Below are 25788 nucleotides of genomic sequence, written 5' to 3'. Positions count from 1 at the left end.
CCCTTTTATTTTACTTACATCTGAGTCTGGTCTCCTCCCTAACACAAGGGATACTGCAGGCTCCATCTGCCATTTCCTGACATTCCCTTTCGCTGGATTGGACCCAGATTCCTTTGCACAGTAGGGTTCATCTCACCTCCTGGTACCAGTTGCATTTATAAAAATAGTTTTGCTGTGGTGCTTCTCTCTATTGCTAGTTGCTTGCTCCTTGTACTATGTCAACTAACAGAGTTGCTTTTCAGTTTGAAATTGTGTCTAATTTTAACTGCTCAACCTGGAAGGGGTCCTGAAGCGGAGCAGCTGCTGACTGTGAGAAAGAGTGACATAAAATAATTAATACAGATGCCAAAATCAAATCAAAATCTGGAACAGCAAAACTGTTGCAGGGGCAGCAGTTGGGAGTGGGAGAGGGAGTCTCTCTGGAGGTTTTGATACAGATGCCCAAAGACCTGAGCTGAACTCTGAAAGAAACCAAAGTAATAATCCAGGCAATCCAAGTTCCTTTCCCCCTAGAAAACCATTAGTGCAGGCACTGGAATTTTTAAGCCAAACCTTGCCCCTTTTTCTGTCTGCTGACAAGTTTGCCCCGGAACAGGACAGTCTCTGAATGGCACATGCAAGCTCTCTGTTAAGCTCTGCGGATCCTAGTGTCGGAGATGTGTCTGAGGAAAGAGGTATGGCAAGACAACTGCTGCTTTCCAGTGAGCCCCAGATTTAACCAGACTGTACAACCCACAGCAGCCCTGAGTCTCGTCTCCATCGAACAGGGGCTAACGTGTTGGGGTGAGGACAGAAAGCTGCCTTTAGCATGGGTCCCCAAGCACAGCTCCCAGTAGCAGAAAATTCAGCTCTCAGCATCCAGTGTTCCCATTTCTCACTGGGTTCAGAGATAAGCGAAAGTACAAAGCAAGGCAGGTGGTAGAAAAACTTTTTCGGAAGCTGCTAACATTGCTAATATTGTAGTTCACAAAAGGATTGTGGCTACCTGTTCAGGGAGAGGCTAGAGCTTTACTTCAGTGAAACTGATTAAGTTTGGGACACATCAGGAAGCAGACATGCAGGATACAGACTTATCTGTGATGGGCAGCCTTCCACATTGTGGGGAAAAAAAAATAAGATTTACCCAATTCACGGCACATAGCACATCCTCAGACAAGGCCTTTAATGTCCAAGCAGAATGGTCAAAGTGCTGGGGACAGACACCCAGTGCAGCTTCCTGTTTTCAGCTCAGAATACAGTGATTGGCACCAGAATAGTCTTCTTTTGTACATTAACTACTGTTTTTTTTTAAAAGTCCGGACAAAAAAGAAGTATTTTTAAGCTCAGCTGTTTATTTAGGGACAGTTCCAACTACAACAACCCTCATGCCTCATAGCTAATCCTCCCCTCTCCCCCCCAAAAAGGGACAAAAATGCACACACATTGTCTCAGAGTAACGGATTCTTGGAACAGAGCGGGCATTAAATCTTAACCCCTAAAGGTCTGTTTGACCCTCCCAGGGAGATGACAATTGGCATACGGGTCTTCCCAATCACCAGAGGAAATGTTCAGACCGATTAAGGCCAAATCACGGTCTCTCCAAAGACAGTGGGGAAAAACAAACAAAACCCATTGACCTACATAAAGCCAGGATTAGACCCACTAGTTAATAATCTGCACTAGATTATTTAATCTACATTTAATCTGCAGATCTGGCTACAGAACTCGCATTAACAGATGAGCGGGTATTTGTTCAGAGGCTCCCATATCAAAATAAGAAGTGGTTCCACTGGCTACCCTTTGAAGGTGGGCACTGGAGGCCAATTTCTGCACCATTCAAATCAATGGGAGTTTTACCATTGACTTCAGTGCGAGCAGGATCAAGCCCTCGGGGAGGAAGCTTGAAATCCAGGATGTCTGTTATCCCTCTTATTCATTCTGACCAAACTGGGGATAGTTACATTTCTTCTGTCAATACAAGGTTTCAGATGAATTTTCCTTTCTGTAGATTTTAACTGAAGAGAGGAAAAATTGTTGACTAGGACACATGGAAACTGCACCGAATAAAGTCACATCTCAGTAACCTGTGACATTTTTCATCAATGAAATAAAGTGGGTAGATAGACATTCTTGAAATGAAGTAAATATGGATGTCACACTCTATGGGGGAATATTCAGAGGCTTGAAGGAAGGTGACAATCATCTTGGAGTGTCTTCTGAACTGAAAGGGCAAACACAAGGAGTGTTTTTATTACCCTTTGATAATTCAGCGACTTCCTATAAACTCAGCCTGCCATCCCTGGGCTTCTCCTTTGACCAAGGTGATTAGGATCTTCAGTACGATTTAGTGGCTTTAGCTCAACATAATAACTATGTAATTCATCTGTGTGCAACAGACTAAAGATAAAATGACAACTCACCTGCAGTGAGTGGGACTAAAATCTTGATACTTCACCTCCAAAAACACAAACCTCTGTCATTTGAGCTAAAAGAGATTTTCCATAGCTAGCCAGCAGTAGTAAACTATTTATCTTTTCTGTAAACCAACTACCCACATACTCCTGAGTTCTAATCTTGCTTCCACCTCTCACTCTCTATCAGCTTGGGCAAGCCCCTGAAACTCTTTGTGCCTCTATCCGCCCATGAAAAATGGAGCTGTTGATACACCATTACTTCAGAGAGGACTAGTGCAGATTCATTAACTGGTTTTTGGAGATAACACTGAAAAGCTAATTGGGTTTCCAGTGGAAGTGGGTGATAGCCATAGGGGAAGGAGATGTTTTGACATGAACAAAGTTAGCAGTGTGGACCTTTCAGAAGCTTGCCAATTTGCTTTAGAGGCAGGGAAGCAAACTTAGAAAAAAACCAAGTGGCATTATTCACAAAGAAAGTCAAATCACTGGTCTGCATGCTAAAAACTACCCTGTTAATGATGACAGTCCCTAAAAATTGACACTGGTATTATTGCTAACTTGCCAAATGAATAATTACATATCTTGGAACATGCAGCCACATACTCCCAAGGGCTGCAGGAAATGGTGAGCTTCAAAGTATTTGCCAGAAGCTGAATATTGGGGTGTGTGAGAATTTTGGTTGAAGAGCTCCAGTTAGCAAATTAATTTCCATTTACTATGAGTATCTACTACAGACCCACCTTAGTTTGTTAGCGGCAATACTTATTTCCCAAGGTACCTGGGTCCACATTTTGGCCTTAGGACACCACTGCTCTTATGTAGCCTAATCCAGTGAGGTACTGAGCACATCCTGGAAGGGGCTAAGTGCCCTCCACTCCATTGGTGCACTCAGCCCCTGGCTGGATTTGTAAAGACCTTTTTACCATTCTCTAAAGGAAAAAAGCACCAGTAGCTGCTGTACAGGGATGTGGAGTCAGCTGTCAAACCCACATGTTTCTGTGCAGGAGTAAGTGTGTGTGTGGGGGGGGTGGGGAGGATGGGAGCTCAGTCTACTCTAAATGCCCACAATGAATATGGATGGTCATCCATCAATTTATTTTAAGCACATTACTTCTCTGTCAAAAAAAAAAAAAAAAGACATATAAAATTAGGTTTGTGTCACTCACTTAACATTGCATTTTCCCTAGAGGCTCATGCTCCAAATAGAGATAGCAAGGTCATGAATATTAATTACTTCCCTGAATGCAATACAGTCTCCAGACAATGAGACCGGGGAGAATGCTACACCTAATGCATGGAAAATTGGCGAGGTAAACGATGGATCCTCCACAAAGGGAAGTTTCCAACTGTAAGGAGAGGCTTTTCCAAACAGGGAAAGACAGACCAGGGCGATAGAGGTAGAACGATAAAGTTGATGCCAAAACATAAGCTGAAAAGCAGCGGTATTAAAGCGACATTAGCAACTTAAAAAACACACATCTCTCTGAACGTTTTTCACCTACTGCTGTGCCAAGCAGCCCCAAAAATCACCCTAGCTGAAAGAGATTGGGGACAAAAATTGTCCTCTTTGTTTTCCTGGAGTTTGTTTCCTTTTTGGCATTTGACAGCACGAGGCCCTGATCCGGCAGATGTGTAATGAGGATTTCAATGGGACCGATCATGTGCTTCAAGTTATGGTTGCACTTCAAAGCTTTGCTGGCCTTGGTGTGCTGTTGGTTTCCTGACTTGTTTATGTGGGCCTTTCTCACCATGATGTGAGGGGAAAGTTAAGTAATAAATGAGAATAATAGTAAATGTGATTGTAATAACCCACAAATTGCTAGGCAGACTCAGGGGTAGATGCAGGACCTGAAACTCCTTTAAAGATATTTTTTAACTTGTCTTTCAGCCTTTACTGTGCTCCTGTCATAATATCTTCTCACAGGTTTCTTTGATATTCTTTGGTGTCTTATCCAATATAGCGTTCTTTTTCTTCAGAATGGTAGGAGAATGTGCGTCCCACCACTGCAGGCCTTTACTCGGGCAAGTAAGGACCAGTTGGATAAGTAAACGTTTATTAGAGATGCTCATGGAGACTCTCATCTTCAGGCAATTGGTTTGAACCTGGCTCTAGTCCATAGTGACCCCAAATCATTTCCATGCCATGAGGCCTCACTGTCAACGTGAAATGAATCAGGGATCTCCATCCAACTACGGGACAATTGTATGGGTGTGTGTGTGTGTTGCAATGGGCCAAAGCTCGGATTTGCTTTTCTCCTGCAGCTTGTTGTTAACAGGAGAGATGAAACTTTCATCCAGGGACCAAATTCCAAACCCCATGGGGAAAGAACAAGGGCTCCATGAGCAAAAATCCACTAAGCAGAAACTGGTGGATGTGGGCATAGAATAAAGTTGGGGGTGGAGAAGGGCTAATGACATTGCAGTATCACATTTAAAAGGAAGCACTGCCAGATGCTTTAATTAATTAATTTATTTATTCCACATGTCGCTCTTCAGTTTGGTGTGAGAGCATCTTGCAAGAACTAAATGCTATTAATCTTATCTGTTTTCTTTTCTCAGCTTTCTGTTCTGAGAAGGCCAGGGCAGCCTGACAGTAAAGACCACACAGCTTTCTCCCCCGCCTCTCTCCTTGGTTCACCCCACCCCTCCCATGGCAAAGCAGATTGATCACAGCCTTATCTGATTATAAGGGGGAGGATGAGGGAAAACAAAAACAAAACAAAAAAAGAGAAGCAGCCTAACTGAGTTATAGGCACCAGTGCAAAGCGTTCTGAGAGTTGCTGTGTGCCATGTACACAAAACAAAGCGAACCTGTCAGAGACAAAAATAAAAGGCCCTGATGGTAGGAGATGCAGAGGGAAAGCAGCAGATTTAAGCTTGCTAGTATTTTCTTGCTTAATTGCATTTCTGCTCTAGCAAAGAATGTGAGGAGAGTCGTCTCTCCGGAGGTGTGAATATGCATGCTTGTTAAACCTCCTATCATGGAGACCTCAGAATATCTTTTGATTCTGAAAAAAGAAAAGGAGGACTTGTGGCACCTTAGAGACTAACAAATTTATTTGAGCATAAGCTTTCGTGAGCTACAGCTCACTTCATCGAAAGCTTATGCTCAAATAAATATGTCAGTCTCTAAGGTGCCACAAGTCTTCCTTTTCATTTTGCGGATACAGACTAACACGGCTGCTACTCTGAAACTTTTGATTCTGAAACGTTTAGTGATCATTTTGTATAAATTAGGGCCCGAATAATGCTTACTGCCAGCCATATAGCTTACTACTGTGAGTCGACCTGCTGACTTCTACAGAACTGCTCATGGTAAGTAAGCACTATGCCTGGTGGTATTTGGAAGATCAGACCTTTGCAGTACATCTACATTGCTTCTGGAAGTGAATGTTCCAGGCCATGTAGACAAACTCATACTAGCTCCACTCAAGATAGCATGCTAAAAATAGCAGTGTTGATGCTGCGACCTGGCAGTGGCTCAGGCTAGCTCTCCTTGTCCAAGTCCTCCCAACCCTCTGTGTCCAAGCTCGGGTGGCTAGCCTTATCTGCTGCCCGTGGCACAATGCCCACACCACTATTTTAGCAAGCTGTAGTATCTTGAGAGGATTCAGAGTAGCAGCCGTGTTAGTCTGTATGCGCAAAAAGAAAAGGAGTACTTGTGGCACCTTAGAGACTAACAAATTTATTTGAGCATAAGCTTTCGTGAGCTAAGTGAGCTGTAGCTCACTCATAAGCTGTAGCTCAAATAAATTTGTTAGTCACAAGTACTCCTTTTCTTTTTATCTTGAGAGGAGCCAGCTTGAATCTCTCTTGGGAGGCATGCACCCAGCTGCAGTGTAGACATAACCGTAGGCCCCAATTCAGCAAAGAATTTAAGCATGTGCGTACATTCCTTTAAAGACTTCAGTAAACAGGGATTGTATGCTTCACTGGTGCTAAAGAGAGCTAAATATTATCACAGTAATGTCAGTATAAAAGTAGTACAATGTGAAATGATTATTTATTATTCTACAGGGCCACAACATGTGCTAGTCTCGTAACATTACAGATCAATTGCACATGTTTCTCTGCCTCTTTTCCATTCCTCAAGCCATGGGCCCAATCATTCAGTCATTTCTCAAGCAAAACAGCCGACTGAAGTCAAAGAAGAGTTTTCCTTGACTAAAGCTGGCAGGATCTGGTTTGATGTTATCAGGCTTTCAAGAAGGGGGCTACCTGCTTTGTTTTTAGTTATGCATTTTTATTATAAGTAAAATTTGTTTTAAAAAATAACCCCTTCCCCCACCCCAATGGTTTAGTGGTTTCTAATAAGATAATGCCTTATTTTGTGTTAAAATATGTCTGTCTGGCTGAAAGACCAGTATTGTGTCTGTCTAGACACTCATCACTGGTAATCCAGAGCCCCTGGAAGCCAATTGGTGTCTTTCCGTAGATTTCAGTGAAGTCGAATCAGGCTCTTATTGAATCCACATACTAATGATTTTACTAACAACTGGGTTCTATTTTGATTTTTTCTAAAACTAGGACCTGTGCAAAACACCGGCTTTAACTCTGCACCTGCCTATGAAAAATGAACAGCTTTACGCTGCTCTGAAAACTAACTACATTTTCACAACCCCCCTGCTCAAAAAAAAAAATCCATCCTAAAACACCAAACACAGAAGTAAGACTGAAAATACTTCAATCTGCAAAAATGTGATTTGTATTGTATTTATTTTGATTTTTTTGTCCATCGTGTTAGAGGACACGAATTTTGCACACTCACATGTAGCTCTACTATGTTTCCTTGAGATGAGCCATGTGACTGGGATAAAAAAAAACAGAACACCCACCACCAAAACTGTTGGAACTAAACACAAACTAAACCTTTTCGGAGCTCCTAAAAGGTTTGGATAAGAATTGTTTCACTTCCAGTTTGAACGGGTAGTGTCAAAATACCATGCTTGAGGCCCTGGTTCAACAAGGTACTTTTTTAACCTATGCAGAAATGTAAGTATGTTCAACTTTAAGCACATGTGTAGTTTCATTGACTTTAATGGGCTATTCATGTGCTTAAAGGTACGCATACACCCAAGTATTGCAGAATCAGTGCCTTGGATCCTCAGGTGTAGGTTGCTATATCAAAAGCTTAAGTACATTAGATAGACTGTGGTTAGATAGATTGCTCTCTCAGTCCATCCAGACGGGACCAGCTATGGAACTTCATAACATCACCTGAGCACATCCGTTCTTTTGTGATCTGCAGCCTGATTCTGAAGATTCAAGAAGTCTGGATAGGTCAAAAGAGCATCCAAACCAAATGCTCACAGAGACTCGTCCCCGGCCTAGGCCGTAACATGATTCCTTAACACAGTGCTGTATGTCTACACATACTGCGCTGTAGTGGTACAGCTGCATCACTGCAGCATATCTGGTGAAGACTCTCTATGCTGATCGGAGAAAGCTCTCCCGTAGGCATAATAAAACCACCTCTGTGAGTGGTGGCAGCTATGTGGCGGGAGCTCTTGCGCAGACATAAGTGCCAGTGTGGACAGTGCTATATCGGGGTAACTTATGTCACTCGGGGGGGGGGGGGGGGTTATTCAAACTCCTGAGCAACATAAGTTACACTGCCATAAACTGTAGTGTAGACCTAGCCTAACACAGAAGCTGCAGTGTAGATGGGCCCTCAGTTGCCCTTCTCTGCCCCCTCTTCTCAAGGATTTAATAAATATGTTAAGCTCACAACTGCAATCCTGCAGTCCCCAGATAGCTGGAACATCTTCTGGCCATTGTGTTTACATTTCCTGCTAATCAGGGCAAACCAGGCTTGCAAACAAAATCTGATTAAGTAGTTTTCACCTCTGAAAAAAGGGGATTAGCTGGTCCTTTGATCCTCAGATATTGATTAGCATCTCAAAGCAGGTGTGACCTCAGCTGGGGCTGCTTCTGTTCCAAGTCCCTTCCCTGGACACTCTTTCCTCTGTTTACCAGAAGGGATCGGTTCATATCCTCACATCGAGCCTGATCCAAAGCCTATTGCGGGGGTGAAAAGCCACCCACTGATTTCAATAGGCTTGGAATCAGGCCCTAACACTGCTGAAAGTCCAAGCCAGTTACAAAACCACCAGAATCAATCTTCCATCCAAATGACTTGAAACTGGGAAAGGACACATGCCTTTCAATCCCACAAATCCCACCTTTTTCCTTGCATCTAGGGCGACCCATTGGCAGGTCACTGAGGTTGCTGTTTATTTTTTACTTGCACCACGCACAGAGGTGCCACCCACCCTGGGTGGAAGGAGCTCTGGACTAGACTTACCAAGGCAATTAAAGGATAGCTCCTGCTGACAAAAGAGGGAGCAGCCATCGCCGTTGATCTTATTCATGTCGTCACATTCTTCCCCCAAATCTCTGCAGGCAGGAGACAAAACGATGGATCAGATGGAAAACAGCTGCATTTCTCAGACCTCTCTTAGTTCCTGTCTCATAACCTGGAGATGCTTAATTCAGTGCTGTGCTGGCCCTCAAATCACCTGTTCTCTCTCCTCCATCTCCCAGCTTTGACAATTCCAGGGTACAAGGTTTTCCCTCCAGTTCCCTCGCAGGTAGGTGGCACTATTGCTTCCGGGCTAAGACATGAGCACTTTCCTTTATGGCTGCTGCTGACAACTCAGCAGGTGGGGGGAAAGACAGCAGCTATGTGATCAGAGGAGAGCCTGGAAGGGCAGGAATTCTGGAAGCTCTTTGTGCTCTGTCTGAAAGGGCCAGATTGTGGCTCCAGCAACGCGCCCACACAGGGGAATAAGGAGGTGTAAGTGCCTTTCATGGGCTCAGATTGCAGGTAGCTGCATGGGATGGAGAGCACTCGGCCGATAGTGGAGGGAATCCTGGCTTTGCCCCCACAACCCACCAGCCAGTGCCATTAAGCCTGCACAGAGGGGAAGCAACTTGAACCACAAAAAGAATGGGTATGGGTGACTCTCTCCCCCCACTGTCCCCACAGGAGCAAGTGTGGCAACGAAGGACCAGACGGTGCCACAATCTGGTTCCTGGTCTGCTCTTGGGGCAGTGCAACTATGTACTACCCCTTACTCAAGCCCTGTGGCAAAGCCACAACTGATGTCTAAATAATTTGCAGCATAATGGCATGAGAAGTGGAACACAAAGTACAACTGATACCACTGTCTTTCTCCTCCCAGTTGCCCCAGATGTGTCAATGGTTTGGTTATTTTAATTTGAATGCATTAGCTTTAGGGCCCAATATTGCAAACACTTGCTGCCAGGACTAGTGCTTGAAACCATGAGTAGTCCCATTGTTTTGACAGGAAGCTCTGCTTCCCATGAACTGTGTTTGCAGGACTGGACCTGCGTTTGTTGTTAATTTTGTTGTTAATTAATTACATTTTGTTAAAGTGCCTGGAGACTTTTGAGCAGGTCCCATTCATGCTATAAATGCAATACAGTAAAAATAAACTACAATTGTTCATAATTATTTTTATTATTAGTGGTCTGTTGATCAGCAGGCAAGGAGAGGGAGCAGTTGATTGAGAACCTGCAATGACTAACACTCTCCCTTGGAGCCCAAATCTGTCACCTCCAAATGCATCCCAGTTCCAGTGGCCTGCAGAGCAACCTTGCCCTGAGGTTGCCCTGGAAACCTGGCCTCCCATGTGCCAGCTGTCCATCAACTGCCAGCCCGCGTGGCACTTCTCACTTAATGATAGCACCAAAGATATTGTGAACATTTCTGTTTTTGTCAGCAATTAACACTAAGAAATTTTATATATATATAGATGGCAGGACAGCAGGACCTAACTAAGTTCCAATTAAATGTTATCGTCTTGGTAATAATCAGAGACTTGGGTCCTTCTCTTTCTACTTCTGAGAGTCAGCCTAGGCTATGGAGACATCAGGTGATCAAAGACAAAAGCTGTAGTGATTATGTATGAGAGGCAGTAATTTCCTTTCTAACCCCAATCTCTGGATCAATGGAAGCAGCACTGCTGTATCTATTTGCTTACTTCACACTTACTTTTGGATAATCCCATCTCCACAGTATCCACTTCCATGAGTATATACAGTCATGGGGGAGGGTTCACTCTCCTCTGTTCCAGAAATAACGGCAACCTGGTACGTATACACGATGCTGTCACTCAACTCCCTACAACGCAAGAGAGGAAACAATAAGTGAGCAGCACAATACAGTCAATAATACAGGTCAGAGAAGGGGCTGCTGAAAAGCAGCTAGGCTTCTCAGAAAACGTCCTTAATTCAATCAGGCTCCTAGAACATTCCTGAGTCACTTGATTGGGATTACATGGGACTAGTTTTCAGAAAGGCACCCTCCTTTTTGTGGGAGTAATCTGTGCCCACATTCTTCCATGTTCAATTCAAGAGCAAGTGCAAATCTGAGTAGTGGCAGCTCTTAACTGCAGGTACAAATCCAGGAGTGAAATAGCCTGCTCCCCAGATTTGACCCACATCTGATTTTGTAGGTACAAAAATGTGGGTGTATTTTGCGGCTGTAAATGATTATGGATAATTCTGCCTGTGCTCTGCTAACCAAGAAAGGCACTAAATATTTGTGAGCTAACAGTTCAAGCAGCTGTAATAATCACAGAGTCACTTCAGAAAAGTGAATGTGCCACTCTTTGTGAGTTTGAACCTCCCCAAAAAAGGTTCACACAGGTTCTGCTCTTGGGCACACATGCAATTCTTACTGATAGTTGAATGCACATACATCTGAGAGCAAAGTGCAGCCAATGAGTATATGTATCTTCTCTGTGTGCGCACATTCACGAGTAAACAAACTGAAAATACATTCAGCAAAGGAAAATTTTGCTATAATAGAAATTCCATAGGAAAACAATGAGTTACAAAGTTCATGTTTGTTTAACTATGGGATGGGAAATTGGTCCTAGAGTGTCATAGCAGAGGGACTGGCACTACATTAAGCATGGGGTGAGGATTATGTTTATGAGTTAATGGGCTGCAGAAGACTGGGTTTGTATGTGAATATGACCTAGAAGACTGGAAAGGAAACTTCAGATGGAAGAAGGACTGAGTGTGCATAATTATGTGGTCAAGGACTGAATGCACGAGTTAATACAGGGAGAGCGTTCTGTGTATGTCAGGGAAGAATGACTGCTGGGTTGGTTTGTCCCAGTGTGCTTTGGCTTAATCCAGCCACCAGTTACACAATGAGGTGGGAGAGTTTTCCAACTGCAATCTGCTACCCAGGTGTGGAAAATGATCCGACAACAGATGGCCCCCATCAGAGCAAGTGATTCTTACAGTTTAGCTATAGGGATGGAGGCAGAAAGGACATTTCTCTACTGAAACACTTCCTGGACCTCTTTGCTAACTGTGGAGGACTAGGAAACATATAACCACTCCTCAGGCACAGAAAGATTAAGTAGTTTGCCTAAGGCCACAAAGGAAAATGGAGGCTAAATCAGGAACTGAACACAGGTCTTCTAGTGCCCAGAACTGTGCCTTAACCACAAAACCAATTTTCTTCCCTATTTCCATCGCTCCGTCCCTTTCAGAAGATTCTTCTGTGCATACTACTGCTAGCAAACTTAAGAAGCCTCCCTACCTTAATAATCCACCACAGAGAAGAAAATTCAGTCTGTCAGATACCTCTGTGGTCTAAGGTAGATTGAGTACTTCCAATTAAAGGAAGGCTAGATTAGAGTGATCCACAAAGGATGGGAAATGGGAGAGTGGGCAGCTCCAAGTGACCCTTCCAATTGGATACAACAGGTAGACGCTGGTTACAGACATTCCTGAGATGGAGCAACACTTGAGCTACAAACTCTAAGACTATGTCTACACATGGAGACTTCATAGCCCTTTAGTGTAGATGCAGCATACACCAAGAGGAGTATTTCTGCCAGCGTAAGAACACCACCGCCCTGAACGACATTAGCTATGCTGACAGAAGCCCTCTTCCGTGGCATAGCTGCGTCTACACTAAGGTTTTTTGTTGGCATAACAGTGTTGATAGGGGTGTGTGTTTTCACTCCCCGACTGACTTTGCTTTGCCAATATACGTTTTAAAGTGTAGATCTGGCGTTTTAAGCTCACGTGACTTAGGGCTTGCAGCACTAACCATGCCAAATGCTTTTCAATTAATGGCAAACCTCCTACTCAGTTTGGATTACCAAAAGTGGCCTTTCAGAATCTCCCACTTACATTAACTCATCCACTGCTGTTTCTCATAAGCTGTGTGTGGTTACTTAATGTTCTGGCATTCCTTTAGAGTGCCAAACTTGGAGAGAAACATGAGTGTTTTAAAGTGGATACGCCTAATACGTCGGGCAGTAGTATGCAAAGCCATGGTGATAAGTACAGTGTACACTGTATAGAAAAACAGATAGATTAACAAAAGAATGAAAGAGAAATGCCATTGCATTTTCTTCCATGTATCAGGTACATTAATGAGCACTCAAGTGGATATTAGAGTTTGTGTATCTGGAGTTGTCAACAAGACAAGCTCTTTGGGCGGCACTGATATAAGCAAGATTTTGACTATTTATTTTTCCATCTGCCTTCCCACCGATCCGATGGGACAGTAATAATGATAATGCACACTTTTCACTTCTCTGTCAATCGGTTCTGATGCATGGCTGTTTCACATGATGGTACTTAAGGAATTGAAGCTGAAGAGCATCTTTAATATTAAGGATACAAGCAACTGCTCTTTCAAATTTATACCTATGGTCTTTTAATGACCTTTTCCAGAACTGAGTAAAGGGTATTGATCACTCTGGCTTCCGCTCAGGGGGAGGCACTATTACTGAAAAGCATTGACTCAACTCCTCTGTTTAGAGGAGGAATTAGAATATACCATGTGAAATACCACAAGGGCTGCTTTTCCTCTCTCCAGCAGCAAGGGAGATATTTGGAGATTGAGATATAGAGGTCTTCTATTTCTTTTACTCTTTCTATTGGGGAGGGTGGGCAGTTGAGTTATTTTTTTTCCCTGTGTCTTGTCCTTGTCAGCCACATTTCCTGTTTTGGTTTCAGCCAATGTTCCTATAACATTCAAAGGGCTCCACAGTGCCACCGGATGGTGGGGCAGTGCTCCCTCCACAAGCAGTGGTGAGATAAGTAGGGCCCTATCAAATTCACAGTCCATTTTGGTCCATTTCACGGTCATAGGATTTTAAAAATTGTAAATTTCATGATTTCAGCTATTTAAATCTGAAATTTCATGGTGTTGTAATTGTAGGGTCCTGACCCAAAAAGGAATTGTGGGCTGGTTGCAAGGTTATTGTAGGGGAGGGTTGCGGTACTGCTATGTGCTGCCTACAGAGCTGGGCAGCTGGAGAGTTGCAGCTGCTGGCCGGGAGCCCAGTTCTGAAGGAAGAGCTGCAGCCAGCAGCAATGCAAAAGTAAGGGTGGCACAGTTTTGTGGGTACAAAAATGTGGGTGTATTTTGCGGATGTAAATGATTAAGGATAATTCTGCCTGTGCTCTGCTAACTATGCCACCCTTACTTCTGTGCTGCTGCTGGCTGCAGCTCTGCCTTCAGAGCTGGGCTCCCGGCCAGCAGCCCCAGCTCTCCAGCTGCCCAGCTCTGTAGGCAGCACAGAAGTAAGGGTAGCAGTACCGCAACCCTCCCTTACAATAACCTTGCGACCAGCCCGCAATTCCGTTTTGCGTCAGGACCCCCATTTGAGAAATGCAAATCTTCTCCATGAAATCTGTATAGTATAGGGTAAAAGCACACAAAAGACCAGATTTCACGGGGAAAGACCAGATTTCACGCCCATGAAGCGTTTTTAATGGCCATGAATTTGGTAGAGCCCTAGACATAAGGGACTGTGGATTTTAGAGTTGCAGCGCACACTCCCCTGAATGCTTGCAGATGTGCAGGAGCTAGGGTTGCACCCTAGGCATGCCTGGGTATGCCCCTGTTAGGGTAGTCGGCACCTTTGGCCAAATGAGCTGCCCCTCCTACTCTGCAAGTGAAATCAGCTCCTTTCTAGATGTCTCCTGTTTGGTTATATTGGGGCAAAGCAGCTCCCTGCACCCCTTCTTCCCACTGCAAGGGCCAATGTGTTTTTAGTAGCATAAGTGATAGATAGATACATAGATAGATAGATAGATTTTTCATTATAAAGTTCCCCCTTTGTCATGCAACTGAACGTCTTCTTAGAGACCATCCCAGCTTCTGCCCCTAGAAAGCATGTTTTCCATAAAATAATGAATGCTGCAAGGAAGGCTAGCCAGGTGCTCCTATCATGTAGGGAAAAGGTGGAGAGCCACTGCACCCAAATGTCTTGAGTACCTGCAGACAAATTACAGCTGCATCCAGCAAGGGTGCTTGGGAGGGGTGAAGGAAATCTCTGTATCCTCAACACCTTAAGTGTTCCCAATAAGGCGCAGCCTCTATTTGTTCCTAAATGGGGATGTGGTCCACCAAAAGTTTGGGTCCTGCTCCCCCAAAGACTTCGTTCTCTGAACAAATCTCTTCTTCAGCCCTCCTCTCGCCCCAGAACCAGCCCCTCCTTCCACATGTCCCAGCTGAATCCTTGCTTTCCTCCAGCCTTTGCCCTTGGTTTTCTTCCTTAGTGATGAAGCCTAGCCCAGCAAAGCAAGAAGCCAGATGGCAGCTACCAGCTGTGGCCTTCACTTTCTCTGGCTGCTATACCTTGGACCAACTGCTTGAGGGTGGGCCAACCATAGTCACAAAGCCTGAATCCTGAGGAGCTGAAGATCTTGCCTTATTCCACCTCAGTTCTCCACAGTCATAGAGCTGCCCAGTATTTTCCATTTTAATTAGCTCTACTATGTGGCTGTCCTATATAATGAAATCCTGAGGCCAGGCAAAGAACCCGTTTCCCGCCATTTTGAAATTCCTGCTATGTTCATATTTGTTATGCCCATTCCCTGCTTTGGTCAATGGTCCTGAAGTCCCCACAGTGCATGTTACACTAGTGAGTTAGCCATGTTCAGGCTGAAACAAGATGGGATGGGAGGTCTCAGTCCAGCTCCTAGTGGTCCAAGTGCCAAAAGAGCTTTCACAACTGGCCACAAGAGGCCTGATCCTGACTGACTGAAATCAATGGCAGTTTTCCCCATTGGCTTCCATGGGAGTAGGTCTCTGGCCACAAATTGGAATGGAGATGGGGTGAGATTTAATGGGAATTAGGCACCTCTAAAAATCTGACCCATAGAGACTAAATTCCTTCTTCCCTTGAGGTATGTTGGCAGGAGAACTTAGATAAGTCTTCACTGCTCCTCTTGATTAATGTGATTGTTATTTGCTACCTATACTACAGTAATGGCTCCAATTGGATACAGGTACCATTGTGCCAGGCATGGTGCGGACCCACAGGGGGAGAGAGTCCCTCTCCCAAAGAGCTGACCTTCTAAATAGGCAAGAAAGACAAGGTGATGGGAGGAAAAACAGTGGCACCTGGAGGAGTGCTTTGCCCAAGTTCACATGCTATTTCAAACCCATATTTAGGCACCAAAATAAGAGGCCTTATTTAAGTTAATGGGAGCTGAGGGAGCTCTGTAGCTCAGAGATGATGCTCCGTGGGATTGGTCCTGATCTCAGGGCAAGAAATGAGGGTCAATAAAGTAGTTGAGAATCAACTACCTCTTTTTCTGCGGTCAAGCGTGCTCCTGGATTACTGAGAGCTGCCCCATCCTTTCTTCGAATCTGCTTGAAGCTAGGGTCATTAGATTTTACTTCCACTGCAAGAGGAAGAGCACCTAGGAAGTGCCACTGTAGCTTTTCATGTTCCCATAGCCTACGGTGCTTACAAAGGCTCTTCCTATAACAGATGGCCCCAGGGGAGAGGGTCACTTTAGGACATATTGATCACACTTGTTATTGACTGTACAAACAGAGCTGCTTTCCCCTCTCCCGTAATCTCTCTCTCTCTTTTAAATAAAAATGGCATGAGAGTGACAGTAGAAGACAATGAAGAGAATTCTTGTCTGATTTTGAAGCTGGGAGGGTGTGTGTGGAATTTTGTAAACAAAAGAAGGACGTCAAAAATCTCGAGTTCTTGCACTTGTCTATTATTTCAGCTGCCGTCAGATCTTTTGCTGTTTGCATAAGCCAAGCGACATGGCAGATGCAAGGGCCTCAAAACAACCCTCCCACCTGTCTGTTTGGCACAAAGTTGATTTAGAAGAAACGAACGCCAAGGAGGCTGCTGCTGAGATTCTTCTCTCTCTACGGAAGATAGGCTAGGCCCTAACGGGAGGATTGGGCTTACGTGCCGTCCTCGGGCTTTTACTGTTCACCAGGGAGAACAAAACAAATTAGTTGTGGGATTAAATAAACCTGACAGGCCCTGGGCCGTGTTCCCTCTGGAGCAAAGACTGGAGATGCCAGGATGGATTTTACCCTGTCCCTCTGCCTGAAATTCAAATTAAACCTGAACAGATGGAGAGTTTCACAGAGTGGCAAGGATGAATACTGGCTATGTTTGGGCTGAGATTCACCCAGGAGTAGCCATATTATTTATTTATTATTAGTAGTAATATTATTATTACAGTAGCACCTAGAGGCCGCAGCAAAGACCAGGGCCCAGTTCTGCTGGGTGCTGCACAGACACATAGCGAAAAACAGTCCCTGCCTGGAAGAGTTTATAATTGAAATAGACAAGAGACACAAAGGTTAGGTTGGGAAACAGAGACACTGAGATGTGAGGTGACATGCCCAAGGTCACAGAGCAGCTCAGTGGCAAAACGAGGCATAGAATCCTGTCTCCCGAGTCCCAGCTAAGTGCCCTATCCACTGCCTTTCCTGTCCCCAACCTATAATGAGTAGCATGCACTTGCTATGGAACCAGACAGGTCTCCTTAGTAATTACCCTAGGGGTTATGGGGTGCTGTGTTCCACAGAAAGCCAGTTTGGAAGTGAGAATAGGGAGTAGGAAGGAGAGATGGAGGGGTACAGACTGCTTCCCCACCCTAAAAACTCTAAGTACTGGGGGAAGCCAAAACCATGTAAGGCATCCTTCATCCTCACTCCTGCAATGAACCAGTTTAGGGAGCAGAACAGTCACACACACACACACCCCGAGGTCTCAGGGGAACTCAGGAGGGATAGACAGGCCACACAGCACCCTCAATGCAGCAAACATACGTTGGTTGGAGAGGGTCCCAGAGTCCGTGGGACACCTCTTGGAAGAGCAGTGGGAGGAGGACTAGGGGTTGTTTGCAACCTGATCATCGTCAACTGATGTTTATAAACCATTCACGAACATGGGCAGACGTTTGCAAATGCAAAAGTACCCAACTGCACCAGCCCTGAATCTTTGGGGAAAGTCCTGCCAAGTCCTCCCAGGGTACCTCATCTCCTACCAGCTTGCACAACGTGTGAGGTTTATGCATCAGAGGCAGTTTGTGCAGAACCATATGCCACTTCTGAAATTTAGGTAGTTGCCACTTCAAAAAAAGTCCTCACTTATTCCATTCCCCAGCCTGATTGTTTCTATGCACCATTCCTTCCAAATGGCTAAGAACTTCAAAGTCTCCCCCAGAAAACTGCCTGATCATCTCGGACCTTTTGGACATGGAAATGTTATATCTTTACCAGTCAGACCTCCTGTCTCCAAAGACTGTGTTCCAATCTCCCCTCCCATGGTCACATTACACAGGCAGAGTTCGATTTGGTTGACACTTCCCCCCAGACCCCACACAAATGGATATACAAACATACTTCAAGTAGATTTTTTTCTAATCTGATAGACATTAATTAGTCTAATCCATTTGCCTTTTATTCTATTCCTGGGTGCCTTGCTCTCAACTCCATCAATCAAAGTTTGGGTCCAGATCCCTAGCTGGCATAAAGTGTCATAACTCCATTGAAGTCTACAGCACTCTGCCCATTTCCACCAGCTATGGATCTGGCCCTTGGATTCTAACTTGTTTGCCCATTTGACATGGACAGTGGTTTTCCATGCAGTATATAAGAGATGCACATGTCCTGCTCATCAGCTCAGCAGTAGGTATTAACCATAGCCCGAGGAAATAACAAGTATGCCTCAAGTTTTCATCTCAGCTGAGTGCTTTGTGTAGCATATTTTGTATTACCAAGTGGTTCTAGCAACCCAAAGTTCCATTGAGTTCAACAGAAACGAGACCAGGCCCTCAGCCAACTCTTTTCTAACTCTGTCTTGGCAAGCTAGTTCTAGTACCACATCAATATCAACATCTTACCCACTTCCACAATGCTAGGGAGCCTACAAATGTCTCATTTATGATGTCCCAGATATTAATGATAAAGCAATGATCAAATAAATTAGAAACAGGTATTTGCATGTAACGTGTTTTTGTATACCACCGGCAACAACGACACTCATGAATACAAGATTAAAAATACACAACTATGGCACAGTTTCTACTGTCAATTACACTGTCATCAATCTGGAGTAACTCTACTTATTTCAGTAACCTTTCTCCAGATTTACACTGGTGTAACTAAAAAAGAGTATGAGATGAGTTTAATTTCCAACCTAGGTCAAAATGTCCATTCTATACTTGGTGCTCAGATCAGCACACAGGTTCCTATAATAAGTAACTGGTGCTGTTCTGAGTGGTCAAAATGCAGTAACGCACACGTTAATATAGCAACCTAACTCTGAAAATTGAGCTCCATGTACATTTCTAGCAGATAACGTGGACATTAAACTACTGAAAATTTTCCTTTAAAAAGATCATTTTCTTCCTTCATGCAAACGCATGACGTTTTAAAGTAGCAAACATATATATGCAACTGATTAACTCCAGCAGACTTTGATATAATCATACAAATATTTGCCCTGGTACCAATTGAAAACACAGTAGCAAATTTAATAAAAAACAAAGTTTGCAGCCAAGGTCGGAAAGATATTTCTTGTTTGTTTTTTAAAACAAACATTTTAACACTGATGGACAATTTTTAAGTTTCTTGGTTAAACAAAATAAGATTTTTTTCTTTAGAAGGATGACAAGCTCCTTCTGAAGCTTCTTAATGGGATCAAGTTACAAATTCCAGGATAAAGTAACTGTTAGAGGTCCACAGTCTTAGATGGGAGTTTGTACCCGAGAGGCAGTTTTATGGAAGTATATAGGTTAAGGGGCTCAGCACCTGTTGGTTATTAAAAAAGCGGGGGGGGGGGAGGGGAGGAATCTGTTTTGTTCGTTTCCTGAGCACAGTTTCAGGTGATGTTTATTTGAGGTATGAGAGCTTCTCAATTAGAAAAGGCTCCTGTGAAGTTCTGTCTCAGCAATTTCAGAGAGAGGGGTTTGTTAGGAGTTGACCCAGCACTAAAGACTCTGGAAGCTAAAATGTATCAGGATGCATCTTCAGTTGGTATAAACCAGCTGGGGATCTGGCAAATAAGATATTAAGGCCAGCATGGGTGGCCAGCATTTTATTACTCACACCTTTAATGATGTTTCCATTTCTTACCCAGGCACAAAGCATTCCACTGACAAGACTGCTACCAGTGGGGTCAGCATCTGTTTTAACTTGATTTTGACAACTATGCTACCTGGGAAATGCCTGATTCAGACCCTATTAATTTAAATTGAAAAAGGCTCTTAACAGAAATGATGGGGACCCTGTGAGTTGTCTGTAGGCTCTTCCAGGCAGGACTCTGCATACAGATGGTTCAGCTGCAGATTGGTTTTGAAGTTCAATTGGTTTTAAGATCCAGCATCAGCAAGTTCAGTCCTGCACCACTGAGCATGTCCCTGGGAGGAAGGTCCCTCCAGGGCTGAGGTCATTAGCAAGGCAGTGTCTTTGAATCCAGACGTGACCTCTAGGATTTCCTTTCAACAATCCTGAGCCAAGGCCTCATTTTCAGAACTTAATACTCTAATGTTTCTGTGTAATACTGAGGAGATGTAAAACACTCAGCATGCAGAAACAGAGCCATGCGAGTGGATACTCTAGGGGACTGATCCAAAGGGGAGACTGTCCATTGATTTTCAGTGGGTTTTGGATTAAGACCTGGGTGCACATAGAGGTTTTGAGGTTCCTCTTTTCTCAGCTAAGCCTCCTCTTTGCTATCCTGAACTTCTCTTCTTCTTAGGGGAGTAACCCCAAAAAATCATAGAGTCCCTCTTCAGAGGATACTGCTTCCTAATAGCATAGGGCTGATATATGTGGATGCTTTCATGCGTACAATGTATCTGTACTTGTCATTTACACAGGGAGATGATGTGTCTATTCCAAAGGAATATTCTGTCATGATTCCCTCTGCAGGGGCTCTGTGCTTTGGCTTAATCCACTTCAAATTATGACAAATCCTAGGAGATCACTTGTGGTTCTTCAATGGTTTAATAACCAGATGGAACCTATATACACTGGCCTCTCTCTACCCAGCTAAAGTCCCATCATGAGCTAACTTCTTCTTTTGTCATTACATTTGCAACTGGTCATACTTAAAAAAAGCATGGTGAACAAATGATCCAGTTCATTGTATTTAGCTTCAGAGGCCAAGATTTTCAGTAATGACTAATGATTTTGGATGCCCATCTTGAGATACTCTAAAGAGGCCTGGTTTTCAAAAGTGCTGAGCACTATCTCCCTGATAACCAAGCCCCTATTAGGTGTCTCAGGTTGCTCCCCACCCCCTCAAAAAAACCCCAACCCCTGAGTAGTCACTTTTAAAAGCCTTGGTCACAATGAACAGGATCAAGCCTGAGAGGTTAATTTTGCTCAGGTTGTCATAGGCCCCTCTCTTTGTTCAGAATATTTGTAAGCCATTATATGCCTAAAAGGGTTTCTATTGTGCCCATCAGTGTCCTATCCAAATGGGGTACTAAGGGAAGAGCAGTATTGTAATGCCAATCTAGCTCTGTTTTCAATCCCCATTTGATTTGACTCCGAATTCCAACTTTAACAGAAGCTTAAGAATATAGGAATGTCCATACTGGGTTAGACCAATGGCCCATCTAGCCCAGTATCCTGTTTTCTAACAATGGCCAATTCCAGATGCTTCAGAGGGAATGAGCAGAACAGGACAATTTATCAAGTAATTCATCTTCTGTTGTTCAGTCCCATCTTCTGGCAGTCAAAGATTTAGGAATACCCAGAGCTTGGGTTTCCATCCCTGACCATCTTGGCTAACAGTCACTGATGGACCTATCCTCCATGAACTTATCTAATTTTGGTATTTTAATCCCACACAAAAAATATTAAAGATATAAAACTAAGTGCCCAGCAACTGATTAGGCCAATAGTTACAAAAGTAATAGCGAAAACTAGACTAGCCGATGCTGCTGATAAAAAAGCAGATAACACATTTCTGCCTCTCTTGTGGTATTCAAGGCTCAGTCCACGTTTTACAAAGGAGTTACTTTTTAAATTGTTGCATAACACATGCCTGTCCAATATTTCTTTCCTCAATCAAGTAAAAAAAATGCATTTGTTACTCCTGGAAGATTCCTGGGGCTTCTTGCCTTATTTAGAAGCCCAAATAATAGGTACATAAGAAGGGAAACATCAGCGAACAGTAATTATCCATGAGTAACGTACAGCCTAATTCACTGCAGCTCTGAGACTTTCACCTGCAGTAAATTATTTTGCCTAATGGGAAAGGTCCCATTTAACCTTCATATCATCTTGCAGCTAAAAACCCTGTTGCCAGGTTGCCAGTTCAAATGTAACCATGGCTGGTAGTGACTGAAATCAGTCATCTTCAACTAATGTTTGCTTGGTGGCCAATATGGCTTGAGTTGGTGGTATCAGTTCACGTTCTAATGGCTATCTGTCTACAGCTCAATAGTGGGCCGCATCCTTGGCCCCTCTATAGCCCCTTGTACGGCTCTGGTAGGGCATAGGGCTGCAAATCCATCTTAACATGCCTCCTGAGAATTTTCTTTGCATAGTGGCAACTCTCCATCAGGACTCCCAGCCCCTGGAGAAGCAAGTATCTCTAGGGAGGAAAGAGTCACGGTCAGAGTGCTTCTGCATTCTACCTATTCTCCGTGGTTGGAACCACCCCATGAGGCTCAGACAGCTGTGAGTAACTTACAGCAACTCTGAAGCTCCTCTAAGGTAAGGTTTACACCAGAGCTGGAGGTGTAATTCCCAGCTGAGGCAGATGTACGAAAAATAGCCGTTCAGGCTAGCCACCTGCGTACATTCCCATACAAGATCTTAGGTATGTATTCAGGCAGCTAGCTGAACTACACGGTTATTTTGGGTGTGCTAGCACATGTATTTCTACCCACGCTGGGAATTACACTTCCTAGCTTCAGTGTAGACATACCCTAAGTTGAATCTGGGACCAAAAACGGTCTCGGCCCTGTGTCAGGATCAGCACGCTGCTAAGGCATAAGCCCACCTTTGCTCTCCCATTCCTAATCTTACATCAAATGCAGATCAGCCAGCACAGAGAATCTGGAGCTGTGTGTTTTGTCAAGTGCCACACGTAGCTATGGTGTTACATAAGTAACCACATAAACTAATAATCACAACCCATCACAATAGCTGGTGCTAATTGGCACCTTTGTGCAGATTTAACAGGAAAACTGCCTAGTGAGTGGAGAACGAACATGCCCTCTTGCTTCTCCAGGTCAGGACTAGAACACTTTGGCAGGGGGTGGTACAGGGGAAGCTTGCAATGCATATTCTGTAGGTGGTGGGAAGCAGATTTCATTCTCTTGCAAAAATTTAAAAATGCAAAAAACTGGCATTTTTAAACCAGTATTAAACTAATAAGAAGAAAAGAAAAGAAAAGAAAAGAAAAGAAAAGAAAAGAATGTGGCTGCCAGCTCTGATCAGCTAAATGGAGATGTATAATCCCTAGCAACAGCAGCAATATTAGCCTCCAACATTTGATTGTATGCTCTTTGACGCAAGAACCTGGTTTACTTCTTCTGTAAAGTACCTAGCACACTATTGGAGGTTGTAAATAATCGCAACATACACTTTAGCTTTTAGTAGCATTGCATATGTGAAGGAAACACTCCAAAAGGAATATTAAGGAGAATAGTAGAAAAGAAAAAAAAAGTGGATTTTCTCTTTTTGGTTTCTCTCTGCCAGGCACTTGGTGTGCCGTGTGTGGGTGAGCAATGGTACATATTCATTCCTGGAATGTGTGAATAGAATTAGTCATCCTTCCTGCCCAGTCTAAGATATATGTCAGAGGTGTGGTGGTGAGAAAATAATTCCCCCCCAGGGCCTGGTGGCAGTGATCTTACTGGTGCTTGAGCATCTCTACTTCACCCAGAGTCCTTTGTCTTGGACTAGCAGTCTCATTCATGCTGGAGAAGAATCTGGAGCTGCTTACTTTCAAGTGTTCTATGACACCTCTGGAAGCAAACTTAAACCAGCCTCCAAGCCTCAGAAGTTTTACTATCAATTTGTACAGTTCCCCATGACTAGCCTCAGGCTTCTTAACAAGAATACACAAGCAACAGATGTGATTCAAGAGTCCTGGTTTGTCAATGTGCAATTTGGACCAACAATATCTCTCTTGCTCAAGTCATCTGTATGCTGTCTTCTGATTAGTTGCATCATACCTTTTTTTCTTCACATTATTTTCAACTGTATCATTGGCTAATGGCCTGCTCCATGTCCATTGACCGTTGACTTCAATAAGCTTTGGATAGGGCCCTAAATGTTGAAATCCTTATTCAGTAGTTGGCTTTACTGAAACTTTTGCTTGAGGACTGAATGACAACTGACGAAGGGAGATTCCAAGACTTGGCCAAAAGAGAAAAAGCTTCAAGCACATTTGGTCATGTCTAGGTGGTTAACAGTCTCTAGCTTGCTGCAAAATGTAACACTAGACCCACAATACAAATGATTTCTCCATCCAAAAACATGGGGATGGGTGTCAAAGGCAAGAGACAAGTAAGGCTGTGATGAAGATTGGGGGTCTTATTCTCTCCCTTGTCACTTCAGTTCTAAACCAGTAAAGCCCTACTGAAGACAATGGAGTTCCACCAGCGTCAAACTGATATAGAACAGTGAAGAATCAAGAGGGTTTTTGCTTTGGTGTTGTTGTTTTTTTTGCTACCGCATACAAACCACGCCATGTCTACACGACCTCTTACCATTTAAAGCAAATAACAGGAGCCAAAGCCCACATGCACCCTCTCTCTATTCTGGGCGCTCCTGCAGAGCCAGCTACAAGCATTACATTTGTATCTAAACCCTAACAGACTGATTGATAAAAAACAGTAAACATGTTTCATGAATGACCTGCCATGTAGCTAAGGATATAGCTAAACTCTCTGTTCTGCATCCTGAATGATTGGCTCAGAACCAGTTTACATCACTGCCACATACAGACATAAAGGCAGGAGCCCAGGTTTCTAGGGACCCTGTGAAATCCCTATTGTGTCCCCTGTGGACTCATGTCCCTATTTTACTGTGGGATCTTTGGTGAGGGTCTGAATTTCTTCCCCATGGAGCCAAGTGCCACTGACTTCAATGGGAGTTATGCATGCCCCATGGCGGGAGGACCGAGATCCCAGGATTATAGTGTGTATAGGAATTCACAGGAACAATACAACCCAGCTGTGGACTCTTCAACGACAGCTCAGTCTCCCCAGAGTTCCAGCACACACTGTACAGCTATAGTACAAATTAGAACTTTGAACAGACCACCTCTGTCTGTGCAGAGGCTGTCTGTACGCTGCTCACTGCCACCAATGCACAGGGAGAGCTGGCTCTGTGATGGCTTCTCTTCGCCAACATTTGTTCCTGATAAAAAAGGCTGCACTCATGAAAAGGGGGTGACAAGTGGAGACTGCTGTGGCTATGAAACAGGACAAGTCTTTTGTGAGTGACATCTACCCATGTTCTCGATATCTTGGAGGAAGCTTCCCATCCCAGGCTTTCTCTACCTTATAAACTCTCCCTAAAAATTCAAGGGTTTTTGCTCCAGAACAAATGTTGAGATACTGATTACATGGCAGGTCTAACTGGGTCAGCATACCAGGCTACAGCTGGGTTCAAAAGGTTTTGTGTTAACTGGTTTGACCATCCCTAATTATTTCTAATGATCAGCCTGAATGAAAACCCCAGAGCTGAACCCCCATGAATATTGGGGAAGTTTGGATCTGGATGTGCACTCAGATCTGAACTTTGCAGGCAAGTCCCCTCTCTAGTTATTCCTACAGCTGTGAAGAACTCAGCATTTTCACACTGCAGCTGATTTGACTATTTTATTTATTTATTTCCCCCCTATTTTTGGTTTATGTCAGTTCATAGCTGATGAGTTTCCCTTTATTTAATGGATTCAAACAAACCTGGACATTCAAAGTCTTCTGAAGCTATTGAGATTTGCCTGGTTTCTCTGTAATCTGCAGGGATGAAGGGGCCATTCAGATCTCAGCCCCATCCTTTTGAAACATTCCCTGATCTCAGCCTGCTTGAGAGCTGAGATTCTAATTCAACCTGAGAGCAGACAGGGTTGGGATGGGTCTGTGT

General features: G+C 43.8%; 1 protein-coding gene across 1 annotated transcript in view; it reads right to left on the bottom strand.

Moving 5' to 3' along the window:
- PAPPA (pappalysin 1) overlaps positions 1-25788 on the bottom strand; it is a 228182-nt gene that overhangs the window by 108348 nt on the left and 94046 nt on the right. The window contains exons 8-9 of the mRNA XM_038374672.2: positions 10411-10539; positions 8698-8789 (exon numbers count right to left, since the gene is read on the bottom strand). Coding sequence (XP_038230600.1) covers positions 8698-8789; positions 10411-10539 — 221 coding nt within the window. The remainder of the gene's footprint in view (positions 1-8697; positions 8790-10410; positions 10540-25788) is intronic.

This window comes from Dermochelys coriacea, chromosome 16, assembly GCF_009764565.3.
Source record: "Dermochelys coriacea isolate rDerCor1 chromosome 16, rDerCor1.pri.v4, whole genome shotgun sequence".
Classification (NCBI taxonomy): domain Eukaryota; kingdom Metazoa; phylum Chordata; order Testudines; family Dermochelyidae; genus Dermochelys; species Dermochelys coriacea.
This window is presented reverse-complemented; position numbering and strand designations above follow the sequence as displayed.